Raw genomic sequence first — 27662 nt, 5'->3', positions numbered from 1 at the left:
AACAGTAAAGGTGACTGACTGAGTATGTGAGGCACACAAGAACATAGCTAAGGGGTGGGTGGATAATAAAAACAGATACACATTATCTTTGGAAAAATGTAACACTCCAAATTAGCCTAAATAATTTCCTAAATATTTTTTGGGGAGGGAAAAACACCTCATTAATACTTAATTCACTGTTTGTCATTATATACCTTCCTTATTTTAGGCCATGCTGCTTCCATTTCATTTGCTCTAGTTTGTAATACATGTGAATGCAAGAATCTCAGTGATATTACCGGTCAAAGGAGTTTCACAGTGTACTTGATAAGAAACATATTTTCATATCAGCTGTCATGGTTTTCCACCTGTGTGTGTGTGGGTGTGTGTGTGATATGTCAACAATGTCACTCTTTTGACCTCAACAGTAGAATGATGGCTGACTGAGAATGTGAGACACACAAGAACATAAGTGGTGGATAATACAAAAAATACACATTATCTTTGGAAAAATGTAACACAAAAAAATTCCCTAAATAATTCCATAGATGTTTTTCCCAGGAGAAAAAAATAAATGTAGGGAATTATTAGGTTCCTTTTAATTCAGGGTGTGTCATTATACCACCTTCCTTGTTTAGGCCACATTGCTTCAATTTCATTTGCTCAAGTCAAGGTCGTAATAAATGTGAACAGTGTTGCCAACTTAACGACTTTGTCGCTATATTTAGCGAGTTTTCAGACCCCTCTAGCGACACATTTTCAAAAAAGTGACAAATCTAGTGTTATTGGAGACTTTTGGAGATTGACGTGAAAGCACGTATAGTTCTTACTCTTCTCAACGAGCAGCGTGTGCTGCCGTGGGCCCCACCCAGTCCCAAAGCACTCACAGGCGGCCCAGTCCTCGCGCAGCAGTCCCTCCCAGCTGCAGTCAGAGCAGGAGATGTTCACCCCTCTGCATCTAGACTGCAAATGAATCGCGCATGCGGGTAGCCGCCGCTGGCTGATCCCGCCCTGGCTTACATTCAGGGTGGGATGTAAATGTAGGGTGTTTTTCACTCACTTTTTGTCTCTCCCAAGAGTTATTCCTCTCTCCTACAGCATCCATCACAATTACATGCACATGGCCAATTATGCAAATTATGTGATTACTTAATTTAGCGACTTCTAGCGACTTTTAGGACAGCCAATAGCTACTTTCCTTACTGAGGAGTTGGCAACACTGAATGTGAACACTAACAGTTTTTTTTTTATCTGTCACCAGCATGTCAGACCGGAATGGTTGGGGTTTCCCTTTCAGATGAATAAAGCATGTGTTCATCAGACTTGTAGGGAGGGGGCTTTTAATTTGAAACCACCCCCTCTGTTGTATTTCCCAAAAAAATGTACTTGCCTTCTGACGTTCCACTCAGAAGGCTCGAGACCAGACTGGGGATTGGAGAAGCGCGGAGGAGAAGGTGTGAGGTTGTCTGACAAGGGAGAGTTTCTTATTCTGCTGCCAGCAAGAGCTGTAGTCGATAGTCTTGTAGTTTGAGTTCTAGGGGTAGAGAACGTATTTGGTAGTTTCATTCTTCTATTGTAAAACTAGATATAGGTAAGGAAATTCACTTAGACAGCTTTGAACAGATAAACAGGCTGTCAATTTACACCAACTGGGGTAGATAGCTAGTTAGCCTAAACCCCCACAGACTGTTATCACATTATTTTGAGTGAGGACGAGCAACACCCGGCTACCTAGCTAAACAAGGGTAGAAGACTAACAAATGTACTAATTCAAACGTATTACCGCATCGGGGACAGACACAGAGCCGTTATCCAGCGATAAACAACTTTACTACATTTAACAACTACATTGAGACGACAAGTAAATCTACAATAGTTGTGAATTCGGGCACCATGTTCAAAAGGAATGGCAAGAAGGACCCAGAACTATTCCAAAATGTGTCGGAGGGGCTGAAAAAACTGTACAAGACCAAACTCTTTCCCTTGGAAGATACCTACCACTTCCACGATTTCCATTCACCGGCTTTGGAAGATGCCGACTTTGACAACAAGCCTATGGTGCTCTTGGTTGGCCAATACTCCACGGGTAAAACCACATTCATCCGGCATCTTATGGAGCAAGATTTCCCCGGCATGCGGATAGGGCCCGAACCGACCACCGACTCCTTCATAGCGGTCATGCATGGCGAGCAGGAAGGGCTGATCCCAGGCAACGCTCTAGTAGTTGACCCCAAGAAACCCTTCAGAAAACTCAACGCTTTTGGCAACGCCTTTCTTAACAGGTGGGTCCCAGTCCAGTGTAACCAGCTAGATGCAAGCTATCTAACTAGGATAACTGGGAATATTTTTATGAATCCCACAGGGAATTAAAAGGATGGGCTGAGTTAGCCCATTCATATACGCTAACTACCTTTAGCGCTTATTTAGGATAGTATCATCTGGCCGGGGATGTTTTGTTAAGGAACGTATCTTTCATATCAGCGAGAAATAATTTTCAAAAAACAAGAGGTTAAATTACTACACACCATTATAAGATTAGAGTTCCCAGACGGCCATGTTGCAGTGCTCTGTCTTCCATCTGAGTGAAACACGAAAACAGACTGACAGTCGACAACTTGTGCTATTTAGCGATATCTGCTCTACTAACACCTGTGTGTAAACGGAAGACAAAAGCCACAAACATGTTGTCACTGAAAAATACTGTCGGCTGCAACTGTTAAAACCTAACCATGTCAGTAAGTGTTTATTTTGCATTCGTGAAATGATTTTGATGTGATTTGAAGTAGAGTGCTTTATGTTTCTAGAACATACTGCAATAGAGAATCGATTCACGTTTAGATGGAGGATTTGGCTGTTTTGGCTGCCAGAGCCAGATTGCCTATAAACAGAACATGTGAGGTTCTTGGACTATAAGGAGTAACGTTAGGCTCCTTTTGTCCATTACTGAGCTAGCACTGTTGGAGGATGGCGAGCTAAATTTAGCTAGCTAACTAAATCACACTTTATTAGCCTTCCTTGTCAATTCGACCAACTTCTACATGTGGGCTTTTCCCCAAATGCTCTTTGTAACCACCCACCGACATCGCTGATGAAATATACATTCTTAGCTGCCAATGACCAAATCTGGTGAGCGCTGTCTGGTAAGTAGCCAGGACTGTGGTAGATTGAACTGCATTGCCCCCTAGCAGTCATATGCAGGAACATATCAATTGTGAATTCATGTAATTTAATGATTTTTTTCTTATCATTAAATGATAACAAATGGCAGTTTAAATGTTAACAATAATTGTGCACATCCCTAGACCAAGGATAATCCTATCTTATTCTTTTTTTATTTTTAAAAATATTCATATTTGTCCATTTTATTAATTGATTGTCTTATTATCATCCTCGGATCAGATGTTCATTGTGTGACTCTATGGGAGGGAGGGGAGTGGCTGTCAGTTTGTGTTGAACTTTGAAGAGCCCCCTCTGGTCTGCCTGTCTGCCCATGTTCTTTTACTGAGACTGGTCAAGCTAACAAGTTTACTGCATGAACAAATACACTTCTCCATCTCCTATGCTTTGATAATGCTCCCATACAGACCTGTCATGGGAGTATCAAGAATATTATTAATGTCATTGTCATCTTGCTTAAAAAGTGAAATGGGGTGTGGCCAAGAGATCCATACTGTTTTAATGTCAACTTCTTTACATGAATGCAAGAGCTGTCATAGCCTATGTAAGAAAGAAGAACAGTCTAGCCTGATCGTAGCTAGCCTATTAACCTTGCGCTGACCCTCAGAAAATATGTGTGATCTATTCATTACACTGTACTTAAGTAGGGGACTTTTATTGCAGAATGTCACCTCCCATCAGAGGTCCCATAAAAACCAAGGAGCAGGGCAACCTCTCTCCTGGTACAAACTGCAGAAGCGGTTGTCTGGTTCAATCAATTATTAACTGACATTGCTCTCATAGCTACATTGATTCCCACATTAATGGAGAATACCTGGACAGAGATTCTAGTGTTGTTTCCTGACCAACTATTGGGGTTTATTTAATGTTTAACTGATGATGCCAGAAACATACACTCATAAATCTTTAGTGGTTGTCTGGTATGAACCTTTGCTTCACCAAAACTATGCTTGATCAAAACCATTGCTCTACTGAATCATTTCACTTGCAACAGTCTACAGTTTATGACAGTGCAATGTTCTCCATCTTTCAGTATTACATTCCAACCTTCTCCACTGCTCTGACAAACACCACTACCAAGCTGTTTTATAGTAACCGTTCAGGATTTATTTCCTACATTTTGAACAAGTAAAACTAGTTACACATTGAGCTGTGCTACTGTAGCTACATTTTGTGATTACCCAGACAGTGTGCAATCACTTTATCCTGCATTCCAGTAGTGCATATGGAAAATAGTGTTTGGGTGTCAGATGAAAAGGGTATGCTGTATTTGATATAATGCTTATCTTGTGTGAAATGGTATGATTTTCTCCTCAAAATTGTTATTGTGGATGTGTCATGTGTCACGTCAGCATTTGTAGCACTGTGTTCTACTCACCTATTTTCAATCAGTTGTGCTTTTCCCTTTGGTGTGAACTAAGCTGACACTAGCCTGCCTTTTGAAGGGGTCAATTTGACAGCCACTCCAGGAATGGGATCATATTGGGGTATTTTATTTATAAAGCCCTTTTTACATCAGCAGATGTCACAAAGTGCTATACAGAAACCCAGCGTAAAACCCCAAACAGCAAGCAATGCAGATGTAGACGCACGGCAGGGGCGTGGCAATTGGCGCGGTCAGCCTGTCGGCACGGCTACATTTTGTGAGATAATTTTAGAGTCCCCCATCTTGGCGATGTAGAGACATTTTTGCCATTTTTAAGCCAATTTCCTGAAATTCTACAAATTTCTCCATTGAGCTGAGAGACATCTTTGCAGTTTTAAAGCTAATTTCCTGCAATTCTATGCATTTTGCCATGGCTATTGATGTTCTTTTGCTCAAACATAATAAAATCAATAATGATAAATTCATGTTTTTATTTTATTTTAAATTCTCCCTGACTGTCTAGCTTTTATTTAGCTGATTGTTACGAACCCCGTGGCTTTAAACGTCTAGGGTGGATGGACATGAGACCCGTAACATAATTCATGCAAATTATAAGCGTGACATGGAACAGTGAGAACAAAAACTACACGACAACCATAAAAGGTTTATTTTTGAACACACAGTAAAGGTTTGGGAAAAAGGGCTGAGCAGGACCCAAGAAATGAAACAATAGTGTAAAAAAAACCTAAACTGATCTTGCCTGCCTCAAGAACCGCTAAGCTACTGCTAATCATACAAAAATTACAGTGGGTGGTCCGCTCAGGTCTAACTAGTGTTTTTAGACAGTTTTCTTCCTACGGGTAATGTACGCCCAAGGGCAACTTGCTTAAATTCCCCTTTTCCCAGAAACACACAAAGTTACCAAACAGAGTAACCAGCAAATGAGTGAGTACACAAAACACCACAGTATCCATACTCACATACGGAAAATAGTCTAACAAAGTTACCAAACAGAGTAACCAGCAAATGAGTGAGTACACAAAACACAGGACACCACAGTATCCATACTCACATACGGAAATAGTCTCTCCTAACAAACACAACTGACCGGCTTTTAAACAATGGGATGTGTGATTGAAAAACCAGAAACAGGTGGTGCAATGCAGAGGAATGTTCACTGATTGGTCCACCTTAGCAATCAGCAGACACCCCAACGACCACCAATCAGGAACATACAGGACACCTGTGATTAGGGCAGAAGGAGAGGAAAAAGACACAGGATACCTGTATCCGTAACACTCCCACCCTTAAAAGAGCAAACCACAATGGTTTGCGACACACGTACCATCACAACACCCAAAATTCAAAGATCAACAGCATCCTGACGGGATAACAAAAAAAAAAAACCTAGCTCTTTAAACACAAGACAAAGCATCTGCCAACACATTATCCGACCCCTTTTTGTGGCGGATCTCCAAATTATAATTTTGCACTACAAGTGCCCAACGCATAAGGCGTTGGTTCTGGTTGTACATCCGGTGGAGAAAAACTAAGGGGTTATGGTCAGTATACACTATCACTGGTAATGCACTGGAACCAACATAAACTTCAAAGTACTGCAGAGCTAACAACAAAGCTAGAGCTTTTCGTTCAATGGTGGAATAGTTTGTCTGACATTTGTTAAATTTCCGTGAAAAATAACAGACAGGATGGTCCACTCCACTCTGGTCCTGCTGCAGTAGAACAGCACCAGCACCTCTGGCACTTGCATCTACCTCCAGCTTAAACGGTCGTTCAAAATCTGGCGCAGCAAGAACAGGAGTACTACATAAGAGTGCTTTAGCAGTGTTGAAAGCAGTACGACAATCTTCAGACCATACAAATTTTCTCGCCGGACTGAGCAAATCCGTTAATGGAGCAACTACCGCAGATACATTTTTACAGAAACTACGGTAGTAGCCAACCATCCCTTAAAAGTGGCGTAGCTCTCTTCTGGTGGTAGGTGCGGGAAATGCATTTATAGCTGAGACCTTGGCATCTAGAGGGCGCACCTGACCATGGCCGACCTGTTTACCAAGATAAGTAACAGTGGCCTTCCCAAACTCGCACTTTGCTAAGTTCAGGGTTAGAGAAGCGGCTGCTAGACGTTCACACACTAACCTTAGAGTGTTAACATGATCAGACCACTCAGTTGAATAAGTTACCAGATCATCAAGGTAAGCACTACAATTAGGAACTCCAGCCAATACTGTGTTAACCAGGCGTTGGAAAGTGGCTGGTGCGTTCCGCATCCCAAATGCCATGACAGCATATTGTAGGAAGTGATCGGGGGTCACAAAGGCAGAGATGTCGGAGGCACGTGAGGTTAACGGCACCTGCCAGTAACCTTTTAGAAGATCTAGTTTGGTTACATAAGTAGCAGCACCAACAGTATCAATACAGTCATCCAGTCTGGGTAACGGGAACGAGTCGGGCACTGTGACAGCATTGACCTTCCGATAGTCCGTACATAATCTGGATGTCCCATCAGGTTTAGGAACCAGAATGCATGGAGAACTCCAAGGACTTGAACTTGGCATAGCCAGGTTATTCTCCAGCAAATAACTGACCTCATCCCTCATTATCTTTCTTTTAGAGACGTTGACACGATAAGCATGTTGCTTGATAGGTGCAGCGTTTCCAACATTAATGTCATGTTCTAACACATTTGTGCATGTAGGAACATCATTAAAAAGACATGGAAAGCTGTGTAATAGTCTCACAATATCATCTGACTGTCTGTCCGTTAAATGAATCAGGCTTGACGGGAGAGACAGCAGCATCTCTGAATTGGGCAATCTAGCACACTGCTGCTGAGTATTGCGCAACTCCAAACCATCTCCGTCCACATCATTAACATGACCTCCCACTACAGCCGTAGCAGCAATAGAGACAGCCGACTCGGCCAGTTTCTCTGGACAGTCTATCTGAGTGACGGGTCTGGTGTGGTATGTCTTCAACATGTTAACGTGGCACACACGAGATTGGCGTTTTCTATCAGGAGTCTGTATCACGTAGTCAGTTTCACTTAGTTTCTTTTCAATTACATAAGGACCAGAGAAACGTGCTGACAATGACGCTCCTGGCACAGGCAACAATACAAGAACTTGGTCACCTGGCTGCAGTGAACGAGAAACAGCCTGTGTGTCATAGTGTCGTTTCATCCGTCTCTGTGAGGAAGACGGCGCTTCCTTTGCTAGAGCACAGGCACCATGTAGGCGCTCACAAAAGCGACTAACGTAGTCCAACACATTTTCTTTCACACACAACTCTTGTGATAAAAACTGATCCTTAAGGACTTTCATAGGTCCTCTCATGGTGTGTCCAAACACCAGTTCAGCTGGGCTGAACCCTAAGGATTCCTGTACTGTCTCACGGACAGCAAACAAAACTAGAGGAACTCCCTCATCCCAATCCTTCTCAGATTCCAAGCAATATTTACAGAGCATAGACTTCAGTGTCTGATGCCAACGTTCAAGCGCACCCTGAGACTCTGGGTGATATGCGCTTGACACATGGTGTGTAACTGACAAGGATTTTAACACTTGTTTGAAAAGTTTAGAAAGGAAATTCGTACCGTGATCAGTTTGTATCACCTTAGGTAACCCAAAAGTTGAGAAGAATTTGATCAACGCTTTACTCACCACCAGAGCAGTAATCCTTCGCAGAGGAATGGCCTCTGGGTACCTGGTGGGCACACACATAATCGTCAACATAAACTGGTTACCAGATTTTGTCTTTGGTAATGGTCCAACACAATCAACCATCACATGTTCGAATGGTTCACCTATGGCCGGTATGGGACAGAGGCGCGGGGGAAATAACCTGGTTCGGTTTCCCAGTTACTTGACAGGTGTGGCAAGTCCGACAGAACTGAGCCACATCTTGTTTTAAACCAGGCCAAAAGAAATGTCGCAAAACTCGATCATAAGTCTTGGTGACTCCCAGATGTCCTGACCACTGGTGATCATGAGCGATGGATAAAACATTTTGTCGAAAGGCTGTAGGAATCACTATTTGGTAAACAGCATTCCAATCTCCGCCAGCGTCAACATGGGATGTCCATTTACGCATGAGGAGATTACCATCAATGAAGTATGCCATGTTTTTCTTCTTTAGCTCCTCCTCTGAGACAACACTAGAAAAACATTTAGCCAGGCTAATGTCAACCTTTTGGTTAGCGATCAGCTGCTCACGAGTGACTGGTAACTGTATTGCCTCAGCAACAAGTTCCACATCCTTCTTCCTTTCTCTGGACTGTTGGTCAGACTGCACCAGCTTACCAGAGGTAGCACCCAAACTATCCTCTGGGTCACACTCTCTGAATAGAATAGTGTTCGACAAATCTATCACTTCACCCACTTGTCGTGCTTGAGCACGTGACAGCACAAGCGGTGAACACATCTGGATAACCCTGTGCCAGCTCCTCGGAGAGAGACTGGTCACTTTTATCCAATACCTCCAATACGGGTATCACCTTTCCTCCGGCAATATCGTTGCCCATTATAAATGTCACACCTTTTACTGGCAACATAGGACGTACGCCAACTCTGAACAATCCACTGACTAACTCAGAGTGTACGTTCACAAAGTGCAATGGCACTGGGACGAATCCCATTTCAATTCCTTGTACTAACACACTGGAACCACAATATGTATTATTGGACAAGGGCAACACATCAGATAGTATGAACGACTGCGCCGCACCAGTATCTCTGAGGATTCTAACTGGACGCTGAGACGCTTCGTCATCTGATATGGAAACAAACCCCTCAAAAATAAACGGTTCATAACTGTGATCTGGGACAGGGACTTTCAAACCACATTCACTATGAGGCCTCTGTCTTGATTCCGGCCTTACAACCGTACGAATCAGCCCAACACCCGTTGGCGGCCTGGCGTGCTGAGGCATCCCCTGTTTGCGTTTAAGCAGAAAGCAATCACTAACCATATGTCCCACCTTATGACAATAGAAACAGTGACGCACATCTTTTGGGCGTGCTGGATGTACTGCTGGTCGACTAGGACTAAAAGTTAACAACTCTGCGGCCCTGCTCTCCGTACGAGCCGAAAACACGTTCTTATGCGTCAACACAAACTCGTCTGCCAATACAGACGCTTCCGACAGTGAGGATACTTTCTGTTCGTTCAGATAAACTACAATGCGTTCGGGTAAGCAATTTTTAAACTCTTCTAACAAGATTAACTCCCATAGAGAGTTAAAATCAGTTACCTTACTAGCACTGTGCCATTTGTCAAACAGATTTCCTTTGTCTCTAGCAAACTCTTAAAAAAACTAGAAGCCTTTTTAAGAGACCTAAATCTCTGTCGATATGCCTCAGGAACAAGCTCATAGGCACAAAGAACAGTAGCTTTGACCACGTCATAATTCAAGCTGTCTTCAAGAGGTAGCGCTGACAGAACCTCTTGGGCTTTACCTGTTAATTTACACTGAAGTAATAGGCACCATACCTCTTCGGGCCATTTCAATGCTACCGCTATACGTTCAAAAACACTGAAATAGGAATCAACCTCTGACTCCCTAAACACAGGTACCAAGGTGATCTGTCTACTAATATCAAAAGTAGCAGACGACACAGCTGGTGAGGACGGCTCACTAGAAGACATAGTATGAGCAGAGACTAACCTCGCTGTTTCTGCCTCTAGTTCCATTTTACGCATCTCCAGTTCCATCTTACACGTCTCCTGTTCTGCCTCTAGTTCCATCTTACGCGTCTCCTGTTCTGCCTCTAGTTCCATCTTACGCGTCTCCTGTTCTGCCTCTAGTTCCATCTTACGCGTCTCCTGTTCTGCCTCTAGTTCCATCTTACACGTCTCCTGTTCTGCCTCTAGTTCCATCTTACGCGTCTCCTGTTCTGCCTCTAGTACCATTTTACGCATCTCCAGCTTGTCTTGCCTGATTTGTGCCCGCTCTTCCGCCTCCATTTGGAGCCGTGTCAAGCGGACATCCATCCTAGCATCACTGTCAGTCAGTGGGGAGAGTGGGTCAAAACGGGGCAATGTGGCTGGAGCCTTAGCCTCGTCCTCAGACACCGATGGGCTTACAGGAGCAGCAGCCACATCCCCTACAGGAGCAGCAGGGTCAGGCGGCGGTAACTCAAGCACTCGCTCGTTCAACAATATCTCTAACACTGTTTTCCTAACTTCTGCTTTCACTAAAACACTTGATATGGGTACAGAAAAGTGGTCAGCCAAAGCCTGTAGATCCACTCTACGGCAATTCTCAAAAACCTCCCACGTAGGGTTTTCCAAAAATGCATCCAACTCAAAAGTAGCCATCCTAAACTAGCAACACGAGCCGACGAATACTGAACACAAAACCAGTTAGTTACAGCTTCCAAGCTCAACACTGAACCAGACACTAACTAATTTGCATGAGTAGCATGGGTATCAATGAGAATTATCCCAGACGAGCCCCCACATTATGTTACGAACCCTGTGGCTTTAACCGTCTAGGGTGGATGGACATGAGACCCGTAACATAATTCATGCAAATTATAAGCGTGACATGGAACAGTGAGAACAAAAACTACACGACAACCATAAACTACCGTCAAACATAAAAGGTTTATTTTTGAACACACGGTAAAGGTTTGGGAAAAAGGGCTGAGCAGGACCCAAGAAATGAAACAATAGTGTAAAAAAAACTAAACTGATCTTGCCTGCCTCAAGAACCGCTAAGCTACTGCTAATCATACAAAAATTACAGTGGGTGGTCCGCTCAGGTCTAACTAGTGTTTTTAGACAGTTTTCTTCCTACGGGTAATGTACGCCCAAGGGCAACTTGCTTAAATTCCCCTTTTCCCAGAAACACACAAAGTTACCAAACAGAGTAACCAGCAAATGAGTGAGTACACAAAACACCACAGTATCCATACTCACATACGGAAAATAGTCTAACAAGTTACCAAACAGAGTAACCAGCAAATGAGTGAGTACACAAAACACAGGACACCACAGTATCCATACTCACATACGGAAATAGTCTCTCCTAACAAACACAACTGACCGGCTTTTAAACAATGGGATGTGTGATTGAAAAACCAGAAACAGGTGGTGCAATGCAGAGGAATGTTCACTGATTGGTCCACCTTAGCAATCAGCAGACACCCCAACGACCACCAATCAGGAACATACAGGACACCTGTGATTAGGGCAGAAGGAGAGGAAAAACACAAAAAGACACAGGATACCTGTATCCGTAACACTGATGTTTAATTCTCATAGATTATGTTATTTAAAAATATAAAGTTCCATGATCTTTTCTCCATACAGCTTCATGAGGTAGTCACCTGGAATGCATTTCAATTATGTGTGCCTTCTTAAAAGTTAATTTGTGGAATTTCTTTCCTTCTTAATGCGTTTGAGCCAATCAGTTGTGTTATGACAAGGTAGGGGTGATATACAGAAGATGGCCCTATTTGGTAAAAGACCAAGTCCATATTATGGCAAGAACAGCTCAAATAAGCTAAGAGAAATGACAGTCCATCATTACTTTAAGACATGAAGGTCAGTCAATACGGAACATTTCAAGAACTTTGAAAGTTTCTTCAAGTGCAGTCGCAAAAACCATCAATCGCTATGATGAAACTGTCTCTCTTGAGGACCGCCACAGGAAAGGAAGACCCAGAGGTACCTCTGCTGCAGAGGATAAGTTCATTAGAGTTACCAGCCTCAGAGATTGCAGCCCAAATAAATACTTCACAGAGTTCAAGTAACAGACACATCTCAAAATCAACTGTTCAGAGGAGACTGCGTCAATCAGGCCTTCATGGTCGAATTGCTGCAAAGAAACCACTACTAAAGGACAACAATAATAAGAAGAGATTTGCTTGGGCTAAGAAACACAAGCAATGGACGTTAGACTGGTGGAAATCTGTCCTTTGGTCTGATGAGTCAAAATGTGAGATTTTTTGTTCCAACCGTCGTGTCTTTGTGAGACGCAGAGTAGGTGAACGGATGATCTCTACATGTGTGGTTCCCAACGTGAAGCACGGAGGAGGAGGTGTGATGGTGCTTTGCTGGTGACAGTCTGTGATTTTTATTAAGTATTCAAGGCACACTTAACCAGCATGGCTACCACAGCATTCTGCAGCAAAACGCCATCCCATCTGGTTTGCGCTTTGTCCTGGTGAAAAATAAATGATAGTGGGACTATGACCAAAAACACACCTCCAGGCTGTGTAAGGGCTATTTGACCAAAAAGGAGAGTGATGGAGTGCTGCATCAGATGACCTGGCCTCCACATTCACCCGACCTCAACCCAATTGAGATGGTTTGGGATGAGTTGGACCGCAGAGTGAATTAAAAGCAGCCAACAAGTGCTCAGCATATGTGGGAACTCCTTCAAGACTGTTGGAAAAGCATTATTCATGAAGCTGGTTGAGAGAATGCCAAGAGTGTACAAAGCTGTCATCAAGGCAAAGGGTGGCTACTTTGAAGAATCTCAAATATAAAATATATTTTAATTTGTTTAACACTTTTGGTTACTACATGATTCCATGTGTGTTATTTCATAGTTTTGATGTCTAAACTATTATTCTACAATGTAAAAATAAAGAAAAACCCTTGAATGAGTAGGTGTGTCCAAACTTTTGTCTGGTACTGTACTTTATATCTGGTTTTAGTCGTTTTAAGTTTACACTGAAAGCATTTTTCCATCATAAATATATTTGCCCAAAGATTACAAAGGCTTAAAAATCCCTGCCATTTTTGTCTGTGGTGGGTCGATTTGTCAGGCTTTCAGAGCGTTAAGACCTGAGTCAGTTCTTTACTCCAGCTCTGCCTTGGCAGAAATAACTACTCTCAGCTGTTTCTCTATTTCTCCTTCAAACAGCAGGCAGCTCATTGTGACCCATAACGTGTTTCCTTTCACTCTTGGCAATCATGCACTGTCATCCATAACCTTGCCATTTTATCCAGCCCCACTCTGCATCTCTCCAACCTTAACCTCCTAACATTACACCAGATGCATGATGAACCTGTCAGGGTGGTGTATGCTGCTATATGTCTGAGCCATTTCTCTGATTTGAGTTTGCAGCTTACACAAACAGAACACATTGGCAACCGGACCAAGGGAATGCCAGGAATTCTGGATGTGAGTAAATGTGGAAAAAAGAGAGGGAGCAGAGACTCGGATGAGACATCGATGGGGCTGGGGAGAATTGGAGGGAAACATCCAAGTGGGAGGGAGGGAGGGGGGTGTTTTTTTATGACTGCAACTGGCAAGTATGTTTCATGATTGGGGAATGATAGCTGTGTGAGCGACATGGAGTGGTTTAGTCATGAGCTATGCACATACATCCAGATACACTGAGGTAGTCAGAAAGATATGAACTCTGCAAAAAAGAAATCCTGCCCCTCAGTCATATTGAGGAGAGAGTAAAGAGGGAAGAAAAACAAATGAAACAGTGGAAAGAAAAAACGTAGTGGCTTTTTGCCATTAGCTTAATTTTAATCTAAGAAAAACACTGAGTGGTGAGATCATGTACAGTTGTATTATATCACTCCACTGAGGGCCCTTCACACAAGACTCTGCTACGTTTTAATTGCCTGACAGTGGAGATATAAGTCTGTCTCGACAATGTCTCTACCAAGTGTACTGACGGCCTCTGAGGGTGGAGGGGAAAATGAAAGCTACTTCAAGTACATGCTGGTGTTCACAGAGGAATCATGTGTTCAGCGTCTATTGTTATTTTTCTCTGGTGTTAAGGACTAGCTAACTGCCCAACATTTCTACAAATGATTCTGTCGAGCTCTTTCTCTAAATAGTTTTATAGCATACAGAGTGGACAGAAAGTATTTGGGTATGCTCGTTGTATTGAGTGTAGTATATGGTTTTGTGCCTTGATTGGAGGGTCTCCAAATACAATAAAGTCAGTCTATTTACAGAGGCGCTAGACAGATCACATACAGGCTTACTACTTCCCATCTATTGTCTTGTAAGGCGTTGGGGGATGTAGGTTTGCATCAAAGCTCAGTTCCAGTAATTACTTGTCAACCAAAAATAAATAAACCTCAATTCTATACTGAACAAAAATATAAACGCAACATGCAACAATTTCATTGATTTTTACTAAGTTACAGTTCATATGAGGAAATCAGTCAATTGAAATTGTGACGAGTACTGAGGATACAAAGAGGCAGACGCAGGAATTAACAATGTAAAGGTTTACTTAACACTGAGCAAGAGAACAACAAAGAGTGAGTACACGACATGACACTAACAATCACACACACAACACTGAACAGTCCAGGGCTATATAGGGGTGATGAGGTGCAGGTGCGCTGGAGGTGATTAGGGTGCGTTGGGTTTCCATTCCGGTGTTGCCGAGGTGGTGCGCTCAGACCGGTGGCTCAGTACAGTCGTGGTCAAAAGTTTTGAATGACACAAATACTAATTTTCACAAAGTCTGCTGCCTCAGTTTTGATGATGGCAATTTGCATATACTCCAGAATGTCATGAAGAGTGATCAGATGAATTGCAATTAATTGCAAAGTCCCTCTTTGCCATGAAAATTAACTTAATCCCCAAAAAACATTTCCACTGCATTTCAGCCCTGCCACAAAAGGACCAGCTGCCATCATGTCAGTGATTTTCTCGTTAACACAGGTGAGAGTGTTGACGAGGACAAGGCTGGAGATCACTCTGTCATGCTGATTGAGTTAGAATAACAGACTGGAAGCTTTAAAAGGAGGGTGGTGCTTGAAATCATTGTTCTTCCTCTGTTAACCATGGTTACCTGCAAGGAAACACGTGCCGTCATCATTGCTTTGCACAAAAAGGGCTTCACAGGCAAGGATATTGCTGCTAGTAAGATTGCACCTAAATCAACCATTTTCGGATCATCAAGAACTTCAAGGAGAGAGGTTCAATTGTTGTGAATAAGGCGTCAGGGCGCCCAAGAAAGTCCAGCAAGCGCCAGGACTGTCTCCTAAAGTTGATTCAGCTGCGGGATCGGGGCACCACCAGTGCAGAGCTTGCTCAGGAATGGCAGCAGGCAGGTGTGAGTGCATCTGCACGCACAGTGAGGCGAAGACTTTTGGAGGATGGCCTGGTGTCAAGAAGGTCAGCAAAGAAGCCACTTCTCTCCAGGAAAAACATCAGGGACAGACTGATATTCTGCAAAAGGTACAGGGATTGGACTGCTGAGGACTGGGGTAAAGTCATTTTCTCTGATGAATCCCCTTTCCGATTGTTTGGGGCATCCAGAAAACACCTTGTCCGGAGAAGACAAGGTGAGCGCTACCATCAGTCCTGTGTCATGCGAACAGTGAAGCATCCTGAGACCATTCATGTGTGGGGTTGCTTCTCAGCCAAGGGAGTGGGCTCACTCACAATTTTGCCTAAGAACACAGCCATGAATAAAGAATGGTACCAACACATCCTCCGAGAGCAACTTCTTCCAACCACCCAAGAACAGTTTGGTGACGACCAATGCCTTTTCCAGCATGATGGAGCACCTTGCCATAAGGCAAAAGTGATAACTAAGTGGCTCGGGGAACAAAACATCGACATTTTGAGTCCATGGCCAGGAAACTCCTCAGACCTTAATCCCATTGAGAATTTATGGTCAATCCTCAAGAGGCGGGTGGACAAACAAAAACCCACAAATTCTGATAAACTCCAAGCATTAATTATGCAAGAATGGGCTGCCATTAGTCAGGATGTGGCCCAGAAATTAATTAACAGCATGCCAGGGCGGATTGCAGAGGTCTTGAAAAAGAAGGGTCAACACTGCAAATATTGACTCTTTGCATAAACTGAATGTAATTGTCAATAAAAGCCTTTGACACTTATGGAATGCTTGTAATTATACTTCAGTATACCATAGTAACATCTGACAAAAATATCTAATAACGCTGAAGCAGCGAACTTTGTGAAGACCAATACTTGTGTCATTCTCAAAAGTTTTGACCACGACTGTAGACCGGCGAATCATTAGGCCCCTAATCTATGGATTTCACATGACTGGGAATACAGATATGCATATGTTGGTCACAGATACCAACAACAAATAAATTGGGTCTCAAAATGTGTTTCAGGATCTGGTCACAGTATTTTTGTGCATTCAAATTGCTGTCGATAAAATACAATTGTGTTCGTTGTCCGTAGCTTATGCCTGCCCATACCAGAACCTCACCGCCACCATGGAGCACTCTGTTCACAATGTTGACTTAAGCAATCCGCTCGCCCACACAACGCCATACACGTGGTCTGCGGTTGTGAGGCCGGTTGGACATACTGCCAAATTCTCTAAAATGACGTAATGGGAGAGAAATTAACAATCAATTCTCTGGCAACAGCTCTGGTGGACATTCCTGCAGTCAGCATGCCAATTGCACACTCCCTCAAAACTTGAGACATCTGTGGCATTGTGTTGTGTGACAAAACTGCACATTTTAGAGTGGCCTTTTATTGTCCCCAGCACAAGGTGCACCTGTGTGATGATCTTACTGTTTAATCATCTTCTTGATATGCCGCACCAGTCAGGTGGATGGATCTTGGGAAATGAGAAATGCTCACTAACAGGGATGTAAACAAATTTGTGCACAACATTTGAGATGGGTATAAAAAGCAGACATTGAATATCCCTTTGAAGTTATGAATTACGCTTTGGATGGTGTATTAATATACCCAGTCACTACAAAGATGCAGGCGGCCTTCCTAACTCAGTTGCCGGAGAGGAAGGAAACCGCTCAGGGATTACACCATGAGGCCAATGGTGACAGAGTTTAATGGCTGTGATAGGAGAAAACTGATGATGGATCAACAAGATTTTAGTTACTCCATAATACTAACCTAAATGACAGACTGAAAAGAAGGAAGCCTGTACAGAATAAAAATATTCCAAAACATGCATCTTGTTTGCAATAAGGCACTAAAGTAAAACTGCAAAAAATGTGGCAAAGAAATTAACTTTATGTCCTGAATACAAAGCATTTTTGGGGCCAATCCAACAACACATCACTGAGTATCACTCTTCATATTTTCAAGCATGGTGGTGGCTGCATCATGTTATGGGTATGCTTGTCATCGGCAAGGACTAGGGAGTTTTTTAGGATAAAAATAAACGGAATAGAGCTAAGAACAGGCAGAATTTCTTACCAAGACGACATTGAATGTTCCTGAGTGGCCTAGATACAGTTTTTACTTAAATTGACTTGAAAATCTATGGCAAGAATTGAAAATGGCTGTCTAGCAATGATCAACAACCAATTTAACAGCGCTTGAAGAATTTGAATAAGAATAATGTGCAAATATTGTACAATCCAGGTGTGCTGTTATTATTGTGTAATTAGGCCACATATCATCATCATCATCATCATCACTGTCTCTTTGTTTCTCCCAGGTTTGTGTGTGCTCAGATGCCCAACGCTGTGTTGGAGAGCATCAGCATCATCGACACCCCAGGAATCCTGTCTGGAGAGAAGCAGAGGATCAGCAGAGGTTGGTAGTTAACCACCTGTATTCATTGTACCATTATGGTTCTTTTTTTCTTCCCCATCTCTTTCTTCTCTTTCTGCATCCTTCTTCCCCCTCTCAATGACTCTCCTTTTGTCCTCTTCCTCCATCTTGATCCTTGATTCTGTCTCATTATTATTCTTTTTTTACTGGAACAAGGACTACCGTACTACTTTTTAAGGTTGGCCAGTCCAGTGATCATGTAATATGGTAAATTAATGTCGCACATTTTTTGGTGTCCCTGAGAATGCAGATTCATGATGTAGACATTTTGGCGGCAGGTAGCTTAGTGGTTAAGAACGTTGTGCCAGTAACCGAAAGGTCGCTGGTTCTAATCCCCGAGCCGACTAGGTGAAAAATCTGTCGATGTGCCCCTGAGCAAGGCACTTAACCCTAATTGCTCCTGTAAGTCGCTCTGGATAAGAGCGTCTGCTAAATGACTAGAAATGTAGAAAAATATATCCTAGTGAAGCAGTGGAATGAAATTGAATGATCTGCATTAAAAGGCCTGTATTTGTAGCCAACCTGTTTATATTACTGCAGAACAACCTAGTCTCTGATTTACATACTGAATTCCTGTGTGTGTGATCTGCGTCCGAAGACCACTACCTCATATACATGGTTCTAGCCCAAGTGTATTGGCAGGTACTTTGAAGAGGGGATGTCAGAACCTCCCCACGCCCCTGTCGTACACCATGACAACAGAATGGGTGTGAGTGCCATCCCAGAGAGGAAGGCCGCCAGGAAACAGTGGGGACCTCAGAGAGGGACAGGGGTGGAGGATGGAGGTTAAGAGCAAAACAATGACTCCTAGGCAGGCTGGGCAACAGTGTGGCAACACACATTAGGGAAGAGTTGCTAGTTCAACTCAATGTTGAGCCTGGAACCTTCAAATTCATCCAAAGCATACATTGATCTCTAGGGATGGGTTTTACCCTCTTTAGATGTGCCTCCAGGACTGTCTGTCTGCACTCAGGTATGCTAATCTCTTAAACAAGGTACAATTAACAACACAAAGCTAATGAGACATTTAGGGGGCAAGGTTTGAAATGCTTTTAGAAGTCAGTGTGAGTCTTACTCTTTGCCCTCTACCCTTCGCCCCAGTGTGGTTGTGTATGAGGGAGAGTGATAGGATGTGTGTGCTCCAGCCAATGCGCTGCACAGAGACTATAAGGATGAGTCAAAGCAAGCCAGACAATGGAGTTGGCTGAAGAACAAAACAGAGGGTGTTGTTGACACTAATCATACAGCCCCTGGGCGAGTTGACACGTAGAGGCCTGGGGTTACAGGCAGCACACCTTCAACCCTGGGCCAGCTACACCCTGACATGTTTACACTTCTTCTTCTTTTTTTTTTTTGGTCCAGCATCGTCCAAGGTAGGGGGAGGGTTTGGCCGGAAGGGATGTGGGTTCGTTTCCCACGGGGGGCCAGTATGAAAAAAATAAAAATAAAATAAAGAAATGTATGCATTCACTAACTGTAAGTCGCTCTGGATAAGAGCGTCTGCTAAATAAAAAAATAATATTATATATATAAAAATATATAAAAAAGTGTGAGGATGCTAGGTCCGCCACTGGGTCACCTCAGGGTGAAAAACAGCCTCCTGGGGACATAAAAGAGATGTGATGGCAGGGAGAAAGTGAGAAAAAAGGGAGTCTTTTTTTTAATAGTTTTTTTTACTGCAACCATGGTGGAATAGAAGTAGACTTGCCATGTTAGAACTCTTTGATGTTTGAGAGCTGAAGGCAGGAGATCGAATGAGTGTTTGAAGTCCAGGGGAATTATTGAGAATCGAAAGATGGTGTGCTGTATCGTACTTACAAAGCACTTAACTGTATTTGGGAGTCAGGGACTGGGACATTACACTGGGCTTTCATGCATTTACTGGAGAGAGTATTGAACACTTCTCATAACCCACTGTGGGCTATAGTAAATCACATGTATAGTGGTTAAGAGCGTTGTGCCAGTAACCGAAAGGTCGCTGGTTCTAATCCCCGAGCCGACTAGGTAAAAAATCTGTCCATGTGCCCTTGAGCAAGGCACTTAACCCTAATTGCTCCTGTAAGTCGCACTGGATAAGAGCGTCTGCTAAATGACCAATTTATTTTTATTTATGTATGCTCACATGACCACAGAGAACTGAAATGGGGCAGGCCAGAATGGATTTGAATTTACATTCCTACACAGTATATTGAACCAGGATTCATGATACAGGCAGTACTGAGGTTATAACATTTTGTAGAGTACTTATTGTGGTCAGAATTCAGTGCCGGTTATTACAAAGGGGAAGCCCTGCTACAGTCATTAGTCAATGATGGAAAACATGAGGTCGTTGGTTGTAGTTACCCCAAGCTGAGCTCTTATCTCTCTATAACACACACATACTACTATGCACACGCACACACACATGCACACACACACACGCACACACACACACACGCAAGGGGGTGCACACAGACACGCACACAGGAAACCCACACCAGAGTCACTGCAGTACACTTCCCCATTGTCCCTGTGACTGAGTCACAAATTCTCTCATCCCACTCCAAACTACTTTCCCCTTCATTCCCACCCTTTTTTTCATTCATGAATTCATCTAATAGGGTCTGTCAACTGAATTTCTTTGTTGGCCGCCGTAGTGTTTTATCTGCCTTAAAGTGATACTTGTCTCCATTTGCCCTGGTTCAGACCTTGCAAGGGCGGTTAATAATCTCCTCAAGTCTTCTGACTGTATCTGTTCACTCCCTCAGCTCCACGGCTCCTTTACATTTCTGTTAATCATAATACTGTGGTCCGCTTGACTATATGGAAAAAAAAAAGAGTAAGCTATTTAGCTGCCTTACTTTTGGGGTGTTAGAGTTGGGCTTTTCCTTATAAGGACACTGCTATTTTCCCTCGTCAGGGTTACAGCAGTGACTCTAGGTTACTACTTAATCTGTGAAGGGAAGGCAGGTGAATGAGGCGATGTCCTTGTCACTCTAGCGTATCTTGCAAGGTTCAGTTAAACAGACCGTTCATTATTTACTGTATACATGCTCAAGGTCCTCGGTGACTCCAAGCTTTCTCCCGGGTGTCGGGTGTCACTAGCATTCTCTCACACTCAGACAATTCTTGGCAAATGAAAGCTGGTAATAAAGGGGTTGCTGTTTATGCTGGAAGAGATTTGAACCCATGTGGTTAACCGGTGACAAGACAGTTTATGCAACGTGGCTGGTTCCTTAACCTTAAAGGAGAAGGAGTGGTCATGTCATTGCCGCTTTATGCCTGTTTATTTCAGAAACGTATAAAGTTTAGTTTAGTTTACACATACGTACATACACACAATGAACCATTAAACCTGAGGCCATACAGGATTCCAAAATGTTGCTTCAAGAGCAGGGCCTGTGCCAACAAATAGGTCATTAGCCATTGTATTGTGGAATTCAAATGTCCATTCCGTGAACATATTCCTAGATCCTTCCTCTGTTCTAAGCCTTTCCATTAACTGGAGAGGGGATACCGTGTGAATGGGCCATTGGTGTGGAAAGCTGACCATTTCCCATAGTGATACAGAGGAGATAGTTATGAGACGTGTCATACTGCCCAGGCTCCAGTTCTATCAACCAGGACATTACTAATGTTTCTCCCTAGTGGCAGGGGTGAAAGAGTTGAGTTTGTGGGACGACCATGTACCAAAGAACCAGTAATGTAACTCTCATGAAACAAGGCCAGGCAGTGGGGTTCATGACCTCTGACCAACTAGTATAAATCAGGAAGAGGACCACATTGTAGGAAGTGATTCCAGTGAGGTGGTTCACTGTCAGTCTTTGAAAGCATACCCCCCCCTCTCTCGCGCTCTCTCTCTCTCTCTCTCTCTCTCTCTCTCTCTCTCTCTTCTCTCTCTCTCTCTCTCTCTCTCTCTCTCACTCTCTCACTCTCTCAACTCTCACTCTCACTCTCACTCTCACTCTCACTCTCACTCTCACTCTCCACATGGATCAGGTTTCACTAGCATGGTGTTTTAAGTTCAGACATAATTTACACAGTTCATATCTAAGCCAAACTGATGGAATGCACTGACAACAGCTTATGATATGTGGGTATCTATCTGGACAGTTTTTCCAGTAAATTGTATCAGACAGACATCTGAGCATGTCTATTTCTGAGCCCTGCAAGGATGGTCTCAAATTCCTAATCTACTGTATGCTTCATAGGCGTCTGAGTATGACACTGAAATTCTCTGCCAGATCAGCATACAGTGTTCATTCTCACCCTAGGCAGTTCCCAATTTTCTATTATTACATTGAAATTAGAAATCAACTTTGTTGGTTTGGTGTCATTGTCAATTCCATGCTTGCGTTCTTAGCAGATATTTCCTTTTTGGAAAAGTATGAAGGAAGGAAGACTGGAGAGAGAACTAAGAAAGAAGGTTTGGTGTGCTTCTGGGAAAGCACAACTGAAAAATACCTTCCATTAGATGCACTTTCACCTCTACCAATAATTAGCTCACATCAGGGTTCGGGGCAATTCCACTCTTTAGTTAATCGAAGCTGTGAGAGAAAAGTGGAGTAGAAGAGAAAATATAAATGTAATGAATTCCTTTGACTTGAAACAGAGTTGACCCTGACCTTAAATGAATCAGGTGGATCAGTGACTAAGATGATAGATAATGCCATTGTTTGAAAAATACATTGGGTAGGCCTGACAAGGCTGACATACAGTTGATTGGGTGGTAAGAGGTAAGGTTTGACATTCTCACAGATATTCATTATGTCCCTTCTTCCCCCTTGTGATTGCGCTCACCTTTAAGTCAGGTTAGCCTACTTGTTCAACTTTATTTCACCAGAGATTGGTTACTAGGTCAAAGGATGGGGTGGTAACAATTAACCTTCAGATTAAATGGGAAGAATTGTGACAGGCAGCGCTGTTATTTTCTCTACCTCCTCTGTGTAGATTTGATATCCCTATCTTTTTATTACCAGCATATCCCTCTTTAAAGTGAGCAGAGATAAGAGGAGCTGTTCTCGTGGACTCTTGACTTTGCCAGGTCACGCCCTCATTGGATCGGTGCAGAGATCACACATCCTGCCAACGTCGACACAAAACCCAGACTGATGGAAGAACACCTTTCAGTCTTTCACTGGGATTAGATTCACTACTAGTTGTTCTCGTCTATAACTGTTCTGTACTTTGTCATGTATTTGTACGTTTTATGTGGACCCCAGGAAGAGTAGCTGCTGCATGTGCAGTAGCTAATGGGGATCCTAATACACTAAACTACAGCCAACATATTAGGACGCTCTGTGCTTATTATCCTAGTGAATAACATGATTCTAACCAACTACTGTACTTTTTAATTGACACGCTCATTGTTGGATCTTGTCTCTGTTTTTCCCCCCGTTGCTAATGATTAGTCCAGCACTAATCCTGGGACAGAGCGGAGAACAGAGGAAGGTCGGGTTTTACGCACACACACAGGTGGATAGCTTTAGGGCTTCTCTCCTGGTTCAATCAGCAGAAATGTCCTTTTATTTATGATCTATGAGTAGGTACACCTAACTTCGGTATTGCATATAAAGGAACAGCTCTGCCCAATTCACAATGGAGCTCTGTAATGTATGTGTGAGAGAGGAAGAGACTGTGAGATGGACAATTGTTTCTCGCTGCTCAAATAGAATGCTGAGTCAGACTGTTCTCTGCCTTGAACTTCCCAAACCCATTTAAAAACTGTGGACGTTGATAATAGTTTTTAATAAAGGGATTGGCCACAACTACTGTCAGTTTGACTAGTGTCCGTGTTTTGCCTCCACCTCCAGCACAGCGTGCCAAGGCAGAGTGGTGCCCTGCTGCCCTCTAGTACAATTCAGAATGAACAAATAAATAACCGTTCTAAACAGAGACGAGGAAGAGGTCTCTTTGTGGGCCCAGTGTCTCCACTGCACAATTTATGCTCCAAAGGCTCTTTCCTGTTTTGTCATTCAGGGAGGATATGTCCATGTATGGCAGTGGGGAGAAGACATCCCCTAGAAATATAGTGGATAGAATAGACCTAGACTAATTCATTTAAAACATCACTGAATGTCTTGTTTGATGGGACAAATGTCATGTATAAAGCATTTGACCTCATTCAGTCTTGATTTTCTTTGCATGCTTGAAAACATGAATTCTCTACTATTCTGAACTGAAATATAAGCTAGGCCTAGTGTTCAGCAAATTGTGCTCCAGAAAACAACTATGAATAAGTCCCAATGCTTATCTTTTAGAACATTAGGATGAAATGTGAGGCCCAAACTCTGCATCATCACATCAATTTCATAAGGCTTTACTAGGTGTGTCACGTGCAATGAAATGGATTCCGCTTGATCCATTTCTATGCTCTGTCGGTCATGGGTAAATGGCAAAGCTCTGCTCTGGGCAGTGTTGGTGTCACACTGTGAGGAGAAGGAAGATGGAGGAGGGTGTTGTTTAGTTAAGGTTTTCCTGGCACAGGAATAACACATTTTGTCTCATTGTGAAATATACCTGTTTTTGGATCTAGCTGGGTCTGTGTGTCTCTGTTGCTGTGTGAAGCGGGACCATAGAGACAGGATAAGCTGGAGTGGCACTGGAATCTGAGCTGATTGATATGCATAGAGAAACAAACACACTCTTACTAGGAGCGGCTCACACATTCTAAATCAAGTTGGTGTGGATTTAAGGGCATATTTTCACTCCTTACATAATCACAGATCCCATAAACTTGTTGGACTGTAATTTTATTGTTGACCACATCATCTCGTACCATTTTCATTTGATTTAAATGTGAAACTTTTGATAGAAGGGTTTAATTGAAGATTTCACACCCCTTCTTATGAAAAAACAAATTAACCATGTTCCTCTTTCCTCTCTTCAGGCTATGACTTTGCTGCAGTGCTGGAGTGGTTTGCTGAGCGTGTTGACCGCATCATCCTGCTCTTCGACGCCCACAAACTAGACATCTCGGATGAGTTCTCTGAGGTGATCCGCTCCCTGAAGAACCATGAGGACAAGATGCGGGTGGTTCTGAACAAGGCGGACCAGATTGGCACACAGCAGCTGATGAGGGTTTATGGCGCCCTCATGTGGTCTCTTGGTAAAATTGTCGGCACGCCAGAGGTGATCCGGGTGTACATTGGTTCTTTTTGGGCTCAGCCGCTCCTGGTCGCAGACAACCGGAAGCTTTTTGAGGCTGAGGAACAGGACCTTTTCAAGGACATCCAGGGGCTGCCTCGGAATGCTGCTCTGAGGAAGCTCAATGACCTCATCAAGCGGGCTCGCCTCGCCAAGGTGAGACCTAGGACTTAAATGTTGGGGCTTAAACCTCATTGTGGGGGCATAACCCTCAGTGTGCCAAAATTGATCAGTGGTTAGCTGTTTAGGTCCATATATGATTAATGTAGTCTTCCCTCCCTCCAGGTCCACGCCTACATCATCAGCTCTCTAAAGAAGGAGATGCCCAACATGTTTGGGAAGGATAACAAGAAGAAGGAGCTGATCGCCAACCTGGGGGAGATCTACAACAGGATTGAGAAAGAGCACCAGATCTCACCTGGAGACTTCCCCAAACTAGCTAAGATGCAGGTACACAAATATACATTATTTATTTTTTCCAGTGGAGGTAGTAATTAGGTTAAAGGAGAACTTCAGTGTCAGATGAACTCATGGATACCTTTTTTATGTCTCAGCGTGCAGTTTGAAGGAAGTTGCTAACTAGCGTTAGCGCAATGACAGGAAGTCTATGGTAACTGCTAGCATGTGAGTAGATACCATAGACTTCGTCATTGCGCCAACGCTAGTTAGCATTGGCTTGCAATACTACCTCTAACTTCCTTCATACTGGATGCAGAGACATAAAAATGGTGTCCATGAGTTCATATGACACTGGTGAAGTAGATATTGTACAAATCCCTAAGTATCCCTTTAACCGAAGTAGCCATCTAAGTAGTGATATCAGTAGTTGTGGTGATGAGCAATGCAGATACCTTTCCTTGACTAGAACTCCCCTGACCTCATTTCATCTTTATGAACACACAGGAGATCTTGGCTAACCAGGACTTCAGTAAGTTCCAGACGGTGAAGCCCAAGCTGCTGGAGGCTGTTGAGGACATGCTAGCCAACGACATCGCCAAACTCATGACCCTCGTCCGCCAGGAGGAGGCAGCCATGCCCAGCCAGTCAGTCCAGGGTGGCGCCTTCGAGGGCACCATGAACGGGCCTTTCGGCCATGGCTACGGCGAGGGTGCAGGCGAGGGCATTGATGAGCTGGAGTGGGTGGTGGCACGAGACAAACCCACCTACGACGAGATCTTCTACACCCTGTCTCCAGTCAACGGCAAAGTGTCGGGCGCCATGGCCAAGAAGGAAATGGTGAAGTCCAAACTGCCCAACACAGTGCTGGGAAAGATCTGGAAACTGGCCGATGTAGACAACGACGGTTTCCTGGACGACGAAGAGTTTTCCCTTGCCAATCACTTGATCAAGGTGAAGCTTGAGGGTCACGAGCTTCCCACTGATCTGCCAGAACACCTTATCCCCCCCTCCAAAAGGGGACTGTAGAATTGGAAATCAGGTCACTCAACAAATCAATAAAGGATTACAAAGAAATAAGGGGAACTCATAAAAAAATATATGCTGGGGAACATTCTATTTAATCCTTGTCTTCCATTAAGTTCGATTTGTGTCTGAGTTTAGTCAATTGTTTATTCTACTTACAGATTTATAATCATAATATATAATTTCTAATCAAAACCATTTGTGTATGTTTAGCTTTTCCTAACGCCATTATAAAGCAAAGTGTTCGTAGTCTGAAAACAAGAGTTGCAGAAGCACAGGCACCCATGGCAGGGTAAATATAGGTCACCCCACAAAATGCTAACAATGGACAAGCTATTAGTGTATTCTTCCAAGCATGCCAAATACTTCTGCTTATGTTCTCTTGTGTAGACTCAACTGACATGCAGACTGATCATTATTCTAACCTTGGGGGTGAAGGGGGAATATAGATAAATTCAGGTTGATATCCCTCATGTCACTGCCTTGTAGAGTTATTAGCTTACAGACAAACTAGTGTCTTGGACGACCTTGCCTAGCTACTACCTAGTGTCTTTTTGAACATCTATCTGAAAAGGCTCCAGTAAACCATATATTATGTCAAAAATAGGAAATGTATGTGATCTAGCTTAAGCTACATTTTGTGCAGTTTTTTTAAACCTCAAATATCCAGCCCATACTCCGAGGCTTTCCACTATAGGGCTTTAGAATGCAACAACAAAATATTGCCTTTCCACTCACTGGTTGCAGGGAACATGGGGGGTTGGGCATACAGTATGCATTGGCAAGATATCTGATAAAATATATTTATGGAAAACCAATTAACTGATTTTGGGGACATAGTACCAACTTAAAAATCCCAGTTTAATCCCTGCCAGTCACATCTAAATGTTCATATGTACATTGTTTTTGGTCTCTATTTTGAAATAAACGTTTTATTATAATACATTTGTTTTTTCTATTTTTGTCTGCTCTGATAGGACTGGATCAAACATTGCCCAGTAAAAGCCTAAATTGTCGTAGTTCATTAGTGCTTATGTTAGCTATCTGCCCGCTTCAATTGATTTA

General features: G+C 43.1%; 1 protein-coding gene across 1 annotated transcript; it reads left to right on the top strand.

Moving 5' to 3' along the window:
* The first annotated feature begins 1511 nt into the window (after positions 1 to 1511).
* Positions 1512 to 27540, top strand: LOC121579495 (EH domain-containing protein 1). The gene is made up of 5 exons (XM_041894106.2): positions 1512 to 2261; positions 17935 to 18032; positions 24919 to 25331; positions 25461 to 25625; positions 26079 to 27540. The coding sequence occupies exons 1-5, from the start codon at positions 1873 to 1875 to the stop codon at positions 26598 to 26600; spliced, it is 1587 nt and encodes a 528-aa protein (XP_041750040.1). The 5' UTR covers positions 1512 to 1872; the 3' UTR covers positions 26601 to 27540.
* The last annotated feature ends 122 nt before the right edge of the window (positions 27541 to 27662 follow it).

This window comes from Coregonus clupeaformis, chromosome 13 (assembly GCF_020615455.1).
Source record: "Coregonus clupeaformis isolate EN_2021a chromosome 13, ASM2061545v1, whole genome shotgun sequence".
NCBI classification, from domain to species: Eukaryota; Metazoa; Chordata; class Actinopteri; order Salmoniformes; family Salmonidae; genus Coregonus; species Coregonus clupeaformis.
Note: the sequence above shows the minus strand (reverse complement) of the source record. Positions and strands in the feature narration are given on the sequence as shown.

Excerpts from the sequence above, each read along its gene's own strand:
- LOC121579495 (XM_041894106.2), top strand. The coding sequence starts at position 1,873 with ATGTTCAAAAGGAATGGCAAGAAGGACCCAGAACTATTCCAAAATGTG. Across the intron at positions 2,262-17,934 it reads GGCAACGCCTTTCTTAACAG|GTTTGTGTGTGCTCAGATGC; the intron begins GTGGGTCCCAGT and ends TGTTTCTCCCAG. Across the intron at positions 25,626-26,078 it reads CCAAACTAGCTAAGATGCAG|GAGATCTTGGCTAACCAGGA; the intron begins GTACACAAATAT and ends ATGAACACACAG.